Source organism: Calonectris borealis, chromosome 4, assembly GCF_964195595.1.
Source record: "Calonectris borealis chromosome 4, bCalBor7.hap1.2, whole genome shotgun sequence".
NCBI classification, from domain to species: domain Eukaryota; kingdom Metazoa; phylum Chordata; class Aves; order Procellariiformes; family Procellariidae; genus Calonectris; species Calonectris borealis.
The window spans coordinates 41,829,166-41,843,172 of NC_134315.1; the positions used below are offsets into that span (position 1 = coordinate 41,829,166).

The following is a 14,007-nucleotide window of genomic DNA, read 5'->3' on the forward strand; positions in this document are numbered from 1 at the left end:
CCTGCAGTATATTTGAAAGTTCCTACACAAATAAGGAGAGTGCAAAGAAACACAACCCTGTTTGCAAGCCAATATACCTTTCCGGCCTTGACAATGCCCGCTTCTTCTTCGCATCAGGGAAAATATCGCAGCAAAATAAAACCGGAGGACTGCTGCAGCAGCTCGGTGGATTTCCAGGCTGCGTCCTGCAGACGTTGTATCCCGAGCGGCAGGGGTACGCTGCCTGCCCGCTCCAGGGCTCTGCTTGCACAGTGTGCCCACGGCCTTAAATTTAAAAATCCACACTGGAGACACGTTATTTCCTTAGGATAGTACAATATATACGTGTGTGCATGTATGTAGATACAGATGTCCATCAGTCATTTTAGTACAAGCATGTGTGTGTACGTATAAGAAGTATGTGTATATACATCAGTTCTACATCTGGACTGGTTTTTCACTTTCGGACTCAGTTTACACCCAGACGAACACGCATATGTGTATATACTTATATAAACGTACGTCTGCGTTTCTGTTCTCTGTGCTCGTCCCCTCGCCGGGTCCAGCTCTGCACTCCCTGTCCCGCCGAAATGAGAGGCCGGCGCCCAGCTTCGCCTTTGGTATTTCCCCGCCGAAGCCAGCTCCCCAGTACCGCAGCGGGCTGCTCCTTGGCGGGTGGCCTCATCCGCAGAGCTTTCCTCGCCGAGAGCCCGCAGACCCACTCGCAAAGCCTCCGGGCCCCGTGTCCCGGCGGCACCTCCGAGGGCGAGCGGGGAGGCAGCCGTCCGCACCGGGACAGCTCAGGCTTAGCTCGTCTCCTCTCCCCAGGCGTGGAGTTGGTTCCCCAGAGAGGGGCTTTTTTGCCCTCTTTTCCCCCCAGCGCTTCCCCCCAAGGCATCCCCACCGGCTCTGCAGTGGGGCCGGAGAGCGCGCTGCAGAAATTGGACTTGTGGTCCTTGCTGCCTCCTTTCGCAGAGTCCTCCATCTCTATCTTTCTCTTTCCTTAATTTATGACCTCTCAGCTCCTGTTGACACAGTTTTCCACACTGCCTATATTGTAGGATTGCATTGTAATATACGCCGAACCAGGCTAGCCGGCAGCCAACACACATAAGGGTGGGTATTTGATATTTCGCAGCTATTTAGTAATACTCGGCTCCATTTGAAGATGACAACAATTCGCCTCGCCTCCAAGTTATCCATGAATTACAGCTTAAGATCCATTTTCCCTTTGTAATGTCTTCAAGCTTACCAAAGCAAAACACCTAAATAGCTACGGGAGGTTTCCTCCTGGCCTGGCCGTTAAACAAACACTTAACTATTCCCTTTCGATAACTAAACCTGCTTTCCGCAGATGCTGGTCTCTTTTATTGCAGAAGCAGGAATGCGGCGAAATATTTATATAATTGTTAGCAAAAGCTAGAAAATAAGCTCTGAACATGCTGTAAAATATATTCGGTTACTTACCGATCAGACCAGCTAAACAAGCATGAAACTGATTTCAGGAGCATAAGTGATTCGGGTGGATACTGGTCGAGGTGCGTAGGCGCAGGCAGCAAGCTGGAAGAGAATCAGTTAGAGTCGGGTTTATTGTTAGTGTCTCAAAGCAATTCTTTCTGGAAGAAAACACCGTCCGTGGCCAAACCCTGAGCTCTCCGCTCCCTCGGCAAGCCAGCAGCCGCGAAGCCGGAGCCAGCCTTTGCTGACTCGGATCGCAACCCGGTGGCAGACAAGGCAAAGTAACTTCGTCTCCCTCCTCACGGGAACTAGTGATCTCTTTGTATATATTAACCAGCAATAAAAGTATAAGCCGGAGCGCTGCTGGGACATGCCTATCAGAACCGGGCAATCGATTAAGTGCCCTCCGAAGCTGCTTTTATTTGTTCCTCTACCGGACCGGCACAAAGCACTTTGTAAAAGCAACCTCGGAGCGTATCAAGCCCTCACACAGATTTTTGCCAAGAAATTCCTTGGATCCATACTGTACCTGGTTTGAGATTATCCGATATTTAAGTTTTAATGAGTTTGTTAGTTTTTTGGTTGGTTGTTTTTTTTTTTTTAATGCAGATTTTACAGTAAGGCATCTGCTAAACACTTGCATTAACCTCTGCCTCCATGATAATTTTTCCCCCCTTGTTTTAATTACATTATGGATGCGGAGGGGCAGCCAATCCTAAAAGAGGAGCTCGGCAATTAGCAGGGCGAACATCAAAAAGTTTTATTGCGGAGGGCGGCGGGCCCCGCCCCTGCCGCCAACCATTGGCGGCCGCCGCTTCTGACGACATATATTAACCCGAGCGGCCCTAAACATGTAGCTGTACATGGAGATCGTGCCGGGGAGCCCTGCCAGTGCCCCGCGCCGCGCCGAGCCCCGCCGCCGCCGCCCGCCGCCCGGCCGAGCGGCGCGGATGCCCCAGAGGAGCGCCGGGGCGCTGACCCCCGCGGCGCGGCGGGCAGGGATGCTTGCGCCCGCCCGGCACTGACGGCCCCCGCCGCCGCCGCGCAGGGCAGAGGGGAGCGCCGCCCGCCCGCCCGCCCCGACCCGGGGGCGCATGGAGGGGGGCCGCGTGTAAGTACCACCCGGCCGGGCCGCGGCGGACTTGGCGAGAGCGGAGGGAAGCAAGAGGCGAGGAAGATCCCGGGCTGGGAAGCCAAGCCATTTTGTTTTGGTCGACTTTTCTCCATAGCTTTTTTTTTTTTTTTTCTGTGCGCGCTTCCTCGAAGACCCGGCCCCGGGCGAGGAGGAGGAGGAGGAGGTGGAGGCACAACGCATGAGCGGCGGCGGCGGCGCCTGGGGAGGGGGGATAGTTCGGGCACCCGCGGGGACTCTGCAGCAGCGCCCTATGAAGAGGCAGCGGGCAGCGGGGCAGTGCTGAGGGGTGAGCGGCGGGGAGCATCTCCCGCCGGTGCGGCGGGGGGTGGGGGGCGGGCGGGGAGGGGAAACCTTTGTTTTGGGGCCCGGGGGGGCGGGGTGGGGTGCGCTAGGGATCGGGGATGAGTCTAGTGGGCGGCTTCCCCCACCACCCGGTGGTGCACCATGAGGGCTACCCTTTCGCCGCCGCCGCCGCTGCCGCCGCCGCCGCCGCCACCCGCTGCGGCCACGAGGAGAACCCCTACTTCCACGGCTGGCTCATCAGCAGCCACCCGGAGATGTCCCCCCCCGACTACAGCATGGCTCTGTCCTACAGCCCCGAGTACGCCAACGGGGCGCCGGGCATGGACCACTCCCATTACGGGGGGGTGCCGCCCGGGAACGGCCCGCCCGGGCTCGGGGGGCCCCGGCCGGTGAAGCGCAGGGGCACGGCGAACCGCAAGGAGCGGCGCAGGACTCAGAGCATCAACAGCGCCTTCGCGGAGCTGCGGGAGTGCATCCCCAACGTGCCCGCCGACACCAAGCTCTCCAAGATCAAAACCCTCCGCCTGGCCACCAGCTACATCGCCTACCTCATGGACCTGCTGGCGAAGGATGACCAGAACGGGGAGGCGGAGGCCTTCAAGGCAGAGATCAAGAAGACAGATGTGAAGGAGGAGAAGAGGAAGAAAGAGCTGGTCAGTGCTCCGGGACGGGACGGGACGGGGCGGGGCGGGGGGGCCGCAGAGGGGAGGCTGCTCGGCCGCCCGCCGGCGCCCCATCCCCGCACACCCGGCGCTCGGCTGGGTCGGGTCGCCGGGCGATGTCCGTGGGGGACACCTCGTCCCGCCCGCCCCTAGACATACCTGCGGCCCGAGAGCGGGACAGGGCACAGCGCCGGGTGGCTCTCGCAGAGCGCCGGGACCCGGCCCGGCGGCTGCGAGCAGCCGCGGAGGAAAAGCCGCGACAGTCGGGCCCCCCGAGGGGGTCCGTTCCCGGGCTTGGGCTTGTCCCGGATCCCAAACCCGCCGGAGACAAGCCTCCGCTCTCTTAAATAAAAGGCTAGAGGCGCGATTACCTGCTAAGCCCGGCCCGGCTTTAAACCTTCGCAAGTAATAGGTTCGCAGCGCGGGGCTCTCCTGCCCGCGCGCTCTGCGCCTCAACTTTTTTGACTTTTAACGGGAAGGGTCGGCTTTGACGAGTTAGCGCAAGCCCCATTTCGTGTAGGCCCTGCGGCACGCTCGGGCGGTATTCTCGCAGATTTCGGTGGCCGCAGGCCCGACGTTTTGCCACGATACGTGCCTGTGCCCGTCTCCTTCCCGGAGCCCGGGAGGGCATGGTTTAGCGCGGACCTTACCGTAGTGCTCATCTCCCCGCAGACGGCCGGCGCCGCTCAGCCTGCAGCCCGCTCCCCGTGCCTCTGAGCCCCGGCGCCCGGCCGCGGAAGGGCAGCGGTGGCGGCGCGGAGCCGGGCTCGGCCCCCGCCGGAGACCGCAGGCAGCCGCGCACAACGCGGGGCCGCTCCCACGGGCGGCGGCTTCGCCCGCGGCGATACCCCGCAGAGGCCGCCCCGCTTTGTCCCCTGCAGCCCGGAGGCCTCGGCAGGAGCCCGTGTCTCCTCGTAGTTTTCAGGGCAGGGCAGAGGCGACCTAGAAAGGGGAGGAATATCTCTAACCTTTTTTTCTCCTCTCCCTCTTCTGTTTCTCTCTCTCTTCCTCTCCCTTCGCATCCTGTCTCCCCAGAACGAAATCTTGAAAAGCACAGTTAGCAGCAACGATAAGAAAACCAAAGGGAGGACTGGCTGGCCGCAGCATGTCTGGGCTTTGGAGCTCAAGCAGTGAGCACGGCAGGACTGGAGGAGCCGTCCTCTTAGTCTCGGTAGTGAGCTCTCCTCTGAGGACTCTTTGTATTTGGAATCGTCCAGTTTATTTATGTGCAATTTCTCCCCCAACCCCCCCAAAATGTGGATATTTGAAGGAGAGGGAAAAAGCATTCCATACATGAAGAGGAAACTCCAGCTTGGTAAGGGGTAATGTCTCTAATAGTTTCGTGAATGTTATTTGCTCTGTATAAAACACACGGGGAAAACAGAAACATAAGAAAAGGAAAAAAGAAAAAAAAATCCCTCCCTGGCATTAGTGTGTATGTGAAGTGTATCTTTAATACTTGGCCTTTTGGATATAAATATTCATGGGATTATAAAGTTATATTTCAACAGAAGCAGTTGCACCAATGTTTCGGTTGACTCGGTATTTAGTGTTGTAATTTTGTTGTGGTCGTTCAGTATTTGAAGATGTTTTCAACAGTTATTGGTTATGTGCACTTCCGTCCGTAAGGGAAAAAGTGGAATCTAATTAATATTGAAGGTGTAAACGTTGTAAGTACTCAATAAACCACTGTGTGTGTTTTTTACAAAACAAAAAAAAAAAAAAAAAGAAAAAGGAAAAAAGAAAACCCAAATCTTTTTATGTTTTATACCTCAAAATGTTTTGAATAACAGCGTTGTTTATGGCTTTTTTTCATAATATTTAAAATATTCGGAAGTAAACTAAATTATAAAGATGGCTCCTAAGTTTATTTTTAAGCAAGTGACTGAGTGAAAGGAGGGGTAGAGGGAGGGATCTCGCCAGCCCCGTGAGTGTTGAACAGAAACCGGCAGTTCAGCTGAATAGGAATTCCTTGTGGTGGTGTTCTCCATGCAGGAGACCTACTGCTAACGGGAAACGGACAAGGGTGCAAACGCCGGGCGGATCAGAAGTCGCGGAGGTGCGCGGTTTCCTTGCCGCCGAAGCGCGGGCGGCGGCGGTGCCAGGCGCTGGCGGGAGCCGGGGCCGGGCGGCGGGGGCGGCCCGGCGGGGGCGGCTTCCCCGGAGGGGTGCCGGGGGCAGGCGAGGGAGGCCGGAGGGCTTTGCTCGGAGTGATTATGTAGCAGGTAATTTTACGTCAAGGAAGAAAGAGCGAACAAGGCAAGGGATTTGCGGGGGGCGGGTGTGTGTGTGTAAGATTTACAGTGAGCTACGGTGAACTTAATATTAACTTTGTGGTTCCCAAAACTCTCCTGGGTTGCACGTTTCCAGCCCGCCACAGCGAGCATTTCGAGCATTTTTTTCTTTTAACCTTTTTTCTGACTGTAAACTGCAGCAGTCCGTGCTCTGGCTCTTTTTAGTACGCTCATTTGCTCCCGCAGTGTAATCTCCCTTCCCTTACATCCGCGCAGTTATCTCTCGCCCCGTCTGCCGACTCCTTTACAAGGGTCCCGGTGCCAGGCCGGTGGCTTTTCTGCTCCCCGGTGCCGGGGCGAGCTGCAGACATTCAGCGCGGGGAAATGCGTGGCATCCCTCTGTATCGTAGGCAGACAAGGAAAAAAAATTAAAGCTTTTTACATAAAGAAGCTGCTCTAAGTAGTTTTGGCAATTCCTGGTTAAGCTCAGAGTTTTCCACCTTTTTCATAATAAAATTCGGGTTCGTATTTTAACCGCTTACTTAAATCATCTCAACTTAAACCAAGCTGGCTCTCTCTCCAGGTCCAGGGCTGCATACCTGCCTGCCTTCCCCTGCCGCCGCGCCTAAGGAAGTGGCTCCCGACGAGACCCGGCACTAAGCGTAGGTAGATGTGCAATTGCCCATAAAAAGATAAGGGAGCCCCTGCGCCGTTTCACCGCCCCCGCTGACAGTGGGGAGGTTGCGGGGTTACAACAACCAGACAAAAGTAATGTGCCCTCCCTCCCGTCGGGTCAGGCAGCCCGGCTCTGCGCTCCGGCGTGAGTCTGTGTTTACAGACACTTGCCTTTGTTTATAACACTTGGAGAGAAGAATCTCCCCCCTTGTTTGCTTTTCCTTGCCTGTTAGTTGCCCAGCTGATAAACTGGAGCATCTTGCGCTCCCCCCCTGCCCAAACCTGTTTTTTTTTTCCTTGCTGCACGCAAAAAAGAAAAAGGGGAGGGGGCGGGGGGCGAGGGATGGCTGCGAGGGCTGCAGTGCGGCACGTCCCGGGCAGTCTCCCTGCAGATGCTGTGTCTTCCCTTGACCGAGTGGCCGGGCTGCAGCTCTGGTGGGGCGCGGGGTGCGGAGCCGCCCGCCGCATCCCCGGCCCCGCCGCCTAGAGAATCGCCTCTCCGGTATTTCCCCATCAATAATTTTCCATTTTTGAAACGTTAATTTCTCAGAACCGGGAGCTTCTCTGGATCCGCTAAGGAAGTTCTCTTTTAATTGCTCGCTAATGAGGATGTTGCCATTTTCTCAGGAGCAGTCATTCCCGCAGCTAAATCACAAGAGCCCTAGACAGGCCGGAGCCGACAAAAATGTAGGTTTTGACGTTAAAAGCTAAATGGGGAAGCGGAAGGTAAATTGATGGTCGGTGGGGATGTCAGTGCCCTGGCCCCAGCTCTCCGCCAGCGCAGCCGAGGCCTGATAACAGCGGAGCGCTGCGTCCGCACCCTGCCCGCACCCTGTCCGCACCCGGGGGCATCGCCGCCCCGGCGGCCTGCCCGCTCATTCCTCCGGGCCAAAGCATTTTGGGGAGCTTTTTCAGAGATGAAAGGCACGTAGGAGGAGGGATGGCAGCCTGTCCCCCTCTGCAGCATCTCTCTGCGCTGTGCGGATGGGGGGGAATAAGAAAGAGGGGAGGGCAGGGGGGGCCGGTGGAGGGCAGCCGGGTCGTTGAAGCCATGTCCCCGCAGGCGGGCTCATGGGCCCAGTTTACTCGTATTTTAGCCGGTCTCCTGGTTTCGTGGCTGGGGGAGTGAGTCTCTCTGCTCTGCCTCAAGAGAAAATAACGTTTTACATTTTTTTCTTCCCCTTGAAGAGAAACAGCAACAAAACTCCCCCGGGTGGCGTCCCTCCTCCCCTGCCCTCCCAGGAAGCATCCCCTCGGCTCCCTGGGGTGCGGGCCCGGCTGCACAGGGAGGCGAGGACCTCCCCGGCGGTTTAGGCAGATCGCAGCGTGGTTTTTCCGAGCTCGTCTCGGAAAGGGTTTGGGGGAGCGGGGAGGCAGCGAGGGGCCGGCCCGGTGCCCCGCCGCCGGCAGCGAGCCCAAGCGGCCGCTGGCAGTACTGGGTTTTGGGGGGCTCCCTGCAACGTGTAGGAGCCCGACGGGACCCCCAACCCTGCCCCTGCTTTTGGGGTTGTTTTACGTGCCCTCGTTGCTATCGGACATGCATGGCATGCCTGCATTCCAGCAGGCAAGGAAGATAAACTGTGGTGGGGCTTTTTTTCTTCGTTTTGCTTTGTGTTGGGGTTTTTTCACCCCCTCGTTCCCAGGAGCTCTTCTCAGCGTCAAAAGATGATTGCAATAATTAGTGCTAATTCACTATCGTTGTCAAAGAGGTGTAACGGGGCCTCCCCGACCAAGCCGCAGACACCCCTAGAACAAGCGCCGAGACATCCGCGGGCAACTGTGAGGATATAAACACGTCCAGGGGATGCCATGGAGACAACGTGATCTTGAAAGGTGGGCGGGGAAGAGGGGGGGAAAAGGTTAATTATAAAACCTCTAAGCAACATATCCTCCTTTTGCTCTTGGAAACCTAACCTTAATCCTCCTTTTTCACACGTACTCGCCCAGCGACTCACAAACACACCCAGAAGAAACCTCCAAGTAGCGATGGGAAGGAAACGCATTCCGCACGCCTGCAGACATAATCCCCTCTGTTGTAACGAAGGGCTTATCAATGTTTTATATATTTTTAATTTGGGATTTTTTTTTCTTTTGCGGGCCATGAAATATGTGCCTTTGCAAAGGAGCTCCGATCTTTTCTATTTCTAATTGGCCAATTACTATTCAGCTCGTCCCGTACAATGGAGATTAAAGCAGAGTTGTTATCTGAATTATATATTCACATAAATTCTAACAAAGCCGGTCGATGCGCGGGGCCAGCGCCTCTCTGGGAATCCCTGTGCCCCCCTCTCCCCCTTCCAAACCAGCGTGGTGTGTGTCTCCTTCTTCCCCAGCTCCCCCCCACTCCCATTTTCCTCTAGAAATGTCGTTGCTTTGATGATCCGATTGTAGAGCATTGATTACAAATTTATTCTCAGACACTATATAAGTCTTTATATCTGCTATTAGAGACATCTGGGAATGATTAGAGCCCTCCCTCCCCCGGCTCTGCTCCCTCTATCTTGCAGCGAGGAGCTAGAGACATGTTGACGTCAGATCAGACGGCTAGGAGCCATCCTGCTCTCCACTTGGGTGTAATCACGGCGGCGCTTTCCAAGCTCCAGCCCCGGCCGCGGCCGCCAGCTGGGATGCGGGTGCAGCGAGACGCGGCGCTCCCTCCCTGGGGCTCCTCGGCACAGCTCGGTTTTGAGCTCCCGGAGGCTCCGGCTCTTCTGCAGTTTGCCGCCGAGGTTGTTTGTTTATTTGTCTGTTTGGGACTCTGAGAAAGCAAAAGCGGTGCATTCCGGCGGCGGTGCTTCCCCCCCGCCCCGCTCCCGCCCAGCCCCCGGCCCAGCGCTTGCTTTATCTCAGCCCGGTTTCTCCCGGCACATTCGCTCACAGCGCTGTCTTCCAAAATAAATATCGAGCCGGGCAGATTTCCACCTTATGTCTTGGCAGGGAGAAATTAGCCAAGCAAAGTGCAACGCTTACGTGCGGGCAGTCGCAGGCGCGCTGACACCCCGCTGTCCAAAGTGGTAGTCAGGTTTACAACGAGCCGGGAGAGCTGGAGGCTGCTGTAAAACAAGACGATTCCCTACCCAAACGGCAGTGCTGCTGGCGAGGAGATGGCTTTGCACCTGCTATTAAATCCTAATGAATCGCCTCTAATTGAGAGCTGGGGCTGGCTGACGGTAACCCCGAACAGCCAGCATGGTAGCTCTGTCTCAGCGGGACCCAAGACCACGTTTGCCACGCTTATTTCCACAAACTTTTTACTTTATGATTTTGTACGTTTCGTACCACTCTTTTTTTTTTCTTTTTCCCCAAGGGGGTAAAAAATAATAATTGAATAAATACAGCTTGAGCCTCTGCCGGCTGTTCGCAAAGTTTTGGACGGCTGACACTTGTCCAGCTGTACGTTGCAATCAGTGCTACTACCAGGAAGGGAGGGGGGGGTGGATGAGAAAGCAGTTGATCTCGTCTCCAGAGGAAAGAGATAATGTTAGACTATTTGTCTGAAGGATTAAATTCTCGGGGCAAATTACGCTTGCCAGGAGGAAAAAAAAAAAAAACAACACAACCGCGCGACCCTAAAAATAAATTTAAAAATACGCTTCCATTTCTTTGTTCCAGCAGAATAAAATAAAATAAACCCCCTAAGATACCGCAACGTTCCGCTGTGTCTATCTGTAATCTCGAAAGGAAAAGGAACATTTCCTTTCTGAATCAGTGCAAACGGTATGCTGTGCGCTCGGCTTCCCACCACAGCCACCAACCCCAGGGCTCGGGCAGGGCGGGGGGGGGGGAAGTGAAGAAAAAAAGAAAGTAAAAGTAAAGGAGAAAAAAAAATAACCCCGTGAAACAAACCCGAACCGAAAAAAATCCCAGCAAATCCCGTCGCTGGGCTTTACGCGAGAGCTCTGACTGGCGACGGCCCTTCTGCAGGGCTGAGGCTGTCGCCCCGGCACCTCTCCCCGGGGAGCCCCTGGCCCTGAGGCTGCAGGGGGAGGAGGGAGGCCCTTCCCGGGCGGTCCCCGGGGTGACCGGACCCCGCTGCCCCCGGGGCGGAGCGGGCCGGGTCCTGCGGGCCCGCCTGGGGAAGGCGCAGGGGTCTGCAACCCCGCCGGTCTGGGGGCTAGGTAGGGCTGCAGCCAGGAGCAGGGTTTTGGGAACAGCAGTAATATATTAGCGAAACAATGGAGATCAGCGCGCCTGCATCTCGGAGCCGTTTATTTGCGAACCGTGAAGGCTGTTCAAAGCCGGAACGAGCCCCTGCGTTCCCCAAAGTACTCGGGAGAAAAATGTAAAACTATATTTTAATGTATAGCAGTAGAGTCGTTTTCCCGGCCACGTATATTGAACAAACATGTGGGGATAATAGAGAGGACGATTCTCCTATAGGGGTCTCTATTTGCATGCCATATGTGGCTATAGGCTGAAACAGCTGCGTATGATGAATTTTTAAAAAAGCTAAATAAGCATGCAAACCCATAGCAGTTTTCTAAAACTGTCCTAAAAGACAATGAAATGACCTGCCAGAAAATACAGGAGGCGGAAGAGACTAAAAAAAAAAAAAAATCATAATAATATTAATATTAGCTCCCCCACCCCCCACCCCAACCAAGCCTCAAGCCTCCGCAGGTTTGCTGGGAGCCCTGCCCGAAGGAGGACCCCGGCAGCTGGGCGGGGGGTGCGGGAATCCGGGGACGCCCGGGGGTCGGGACACGGGGGGGGACCGGGGCGGGCTGGCAGGGCTGAGCCGAGGCGTACGGCCTGGCCTTGACTGCCTCTCTCCCAAATCTGGTTTTCATAGAGCCGCGCAGTAATTACCTAAAGCCATAACTGTCTCCGAAATTATTCATTAAAGTCATTCTCGGGGATCTCGCGGCGCTAGCGCTTACATTTATGGCCTTTGCGCCATCCGAGCATGACATCGCCTCTCGCCCGAGTTCCTCGGCGGCCGTGTGTTTAACGTTGCGGAGGGGAAGTGTGTGTGGGGGGTTGCTCTCTCTTGCCTTCCCCTCGGTGTGTTTGTTTGCCGGGGATTCAGGTTGCTTTCCCCCTTTTGGCGAAGGAGCGCGATGCAACCCGGCAGACACCTTGGGAGCGAGGAGGGTATTTTGGGGAGTTGCAGTGCTGTGCGGAAGATCATGTCTGTGCCCTGTGGTGCTGTCAGCGGTGACAGATCCCAGATGCAGCCGCTACTGTATGGCAGATTGAGTTTCTCAGCAGAAAACTCTCTCCCTCCCTCCCAAACGTCTTCAAAAACCTTCTCCAGATACTGCGGGTCACTTCGGCTCAAACAGGGAGAGAAAGGGGAGGGGGGGGAAGGCTTTTGCTCTCCCCCCTCTCTCTCTTCCTCTCGCCGGATCTCTCGGGGGTGCGGGGGGGGCCATGACCGGGCCCTTTCCCACCCGGGGGGCCCAGGCCTCCCCTCTCGCCCCCGGCCCGCTGCGAGCACGCCGCCGAGCACGGGAAGCCTCGTCCAGGTAAGCGGGGGTCGGCGGCGAGCGGGGCCGGGGCCGGCGGCCGGATCTGGGGTGGTCCCCGGAGCCCGTCCCCTCTCCCTCGGTCGGGTCTCGCTGCCTGGAGGGGGCGACCGAGGGGGGGGGTGGGTGCCCGGAGTTGGGCGGCGAGGGGGGTCCCCCTGCCCCAGGCAAGACGGGGAGGGGGGTTGGGGGACGAGGTGGGACCCCCTGCCCTGCCCCACCGGAGGCAGCAGCTGGGAGCCGGGTCCGCCAAAGCCCCCGGCCCGGCGGGGCTCGGGCTCCCAGGGAGGGTAACGGAGCGGGGGTGAATTCAGGGGCTTTAAAGGCAGACCGGGGACGGGAGGGGGAGCGGGCGGAGGAGGGGAAGGGCAGCCGGCGGGCGCTGAGCGTAGACCCCGCCGGTCCGCCGGGAGCGGGGAGGACGGGCCGGCTGCGGACCCGGGGGCGCCGCTTCCATCACCGGCACCGGCAGCCGCCGCCCCGGGAAGCGGCGGAGGTCGGGAGCCCCCCGTCTTCTGCCCCCCTTCCTCCCCCCCGCCGTCTTTTCCTCACCACTGCAAGTAAACGGCAAGAAGCACGGGGTTTAACAGCGCCGGGAAACTCAGCCCCCTCTTCCAGACATACAACGTGTATCGGCCCTCCCGTCTTTCCCCCACCACCCCTGGAAAATGTTCGCGCTCCCCGAGTGCCGAAATGAAAGCCCAAGGGGCTGGGGTGTCTTCTCCTGGAGCCCTTCTCCCCCCTCCGCGCAAATGGGTGACGCTTAAGGGCTTGTTGAGGGCTGTGGCTGTGGGGCCCTCTCCTCCTCACCCCAGAGGAGCAACAGACATGTAATGTGTCTGGCACCAGCGAGGTCTCCCGCCAGCGGATGAGCCCCCAAAACCCTTAGCACGGCCGCGGGGGAGGCCTGCTGCTCCCGACGGGCGATTTGTCGTGACAGCGCTAGGGTAGCTGCGGAGCGCCCCGGACCTCACCCCCGTCACTTTCTTTCCTCTGGGTGGAAATAACCTGATTTTGCTCATGCCTTTTGGAAACCGTTCCTACTAACCCCGCTCTCGGTCTTTCCTTCCCCAGATGAATTGAAAGGCTTTAATTCAACCGCTCGCCCAGCCCCCTCCCCTCTCTCTCTCTCTCTCTCTCTCTTTTTCTCGCTCCTTTTTTTTTTTAAAAAAAAAAGCTCTTGCCTTTAGCAGAAGTATAATTGTGACCCTGCCTGATCCACAGAGCCTCCTGTTGGGAGCAGTTAGCTGTGGTTGCATTAGGCCAAAGGACCTCCCAAGTGGCGGTGGCCTGGGTGTCATAGGAAGGGACTCTGCACATTGTCCATTCTTTCTCATCAAAGTCCCAGGCACCGTGGAGCCAACGGTTTGGTGGAGCAGGAAAATAGTAAACAAGCCTCCCCCCTCCCTTCCCCATCCCGTGATCTTCCTGGGACGCAGAAAAGGGAACAAACTTTTTCATAACTTCAGCTCTACGGTGTGATTTACATTTCCGGCTGCTCAGTCAGAGGGGCAGTAATTTACAGCCTGATAAAAATCACTTTTACAACACCAGAACATGTTCAAGTGGTGTCTTACTATGCAAAAAGATTTTAAAAGAGGACACACGCAAGAAAAAAAAATCGTTTCTCTGCCTTTTTCCACCATGGCTTTCTGAAGAGGCAAATGGGTTGGAATTGCAGCGTAGGCAAAGGGAAAAAAAAAAAAAAGTAGATGCAGGCTGAAGAAAACGGAGATGAAATCAATCCTGGGCTTTTGTTTATATGGTGTATATTATAGATCCACGTTTCTCCTATTTCTCCAAGGCTTTCGCTTAATGGATAACTTCTATTTTCATGCTCTCGGGCCAAATCCTGCTTGTCCTGCCCCAGGGAATGCTTTCATTTGGGCATAGATCTATTGTGTTTAAACAATTTCTTTTCTTCAATAACTCATTTCTTCTCCGGAGTCTAAAACCGAGTAGGTCTGGTAGCGTTTATGAAAGGGGAAGCATCTTTTATTCAGCTCTAATTTCTCTAATCTGATATGGAAAGCTTTTCCAAATACCGGGGTAGTAGCGGTACCCTTCTTGAGAAGCATCCAGTTTGTTCCAGC

At 56.2% G+C, this 14,007-nt stretch overlaps 1 protein-coding gene across 1 annotated transcript; it reads left to right on the forward strand.

The window, feature by feature from the left end:
* The first annotated feature begins 2,691 nt into the window (after positions 1–2,691).
* Positions 2,692–5,237, forward strand: HAND2 (heart and neural crest derivatives expressed 2). Its single transcript, XM_075150573.1, has 2 exons — positions 2,692–3,528; positions 4,573–5,237. Exons 1-2 carry the CDS (start codon positions 2,974–2,976, stop codon positions 4,669–4,671), a joined length of 654 nt encoding a protein of 217 aa, XP_075006674.1. The 5' UTR covers positions 2,692–2,973; the 3' UTR covers positions 4,672–5,237.
* Positions 5,238–14,007: the final 8,770 nt, after the last annotated feature.

Bases quoted from the DNA above. Each gene is read 5' to 3' on its own strand.
- HAND2 (XM_075150573.1), top strand. From the start codon at position 2,974: ATGAGTCTAGTGGGCGGCTTCCCCCACCACCCGGTGGTGCACCATGAG. The intron at 3,529-4,572 runs GTCAGTGCTCCG...CTGTCTCCCCAG, and splicing joins AGAAGAGGAAGAAAGAGCTG to AACGAAATCTTGAAAAGCAC.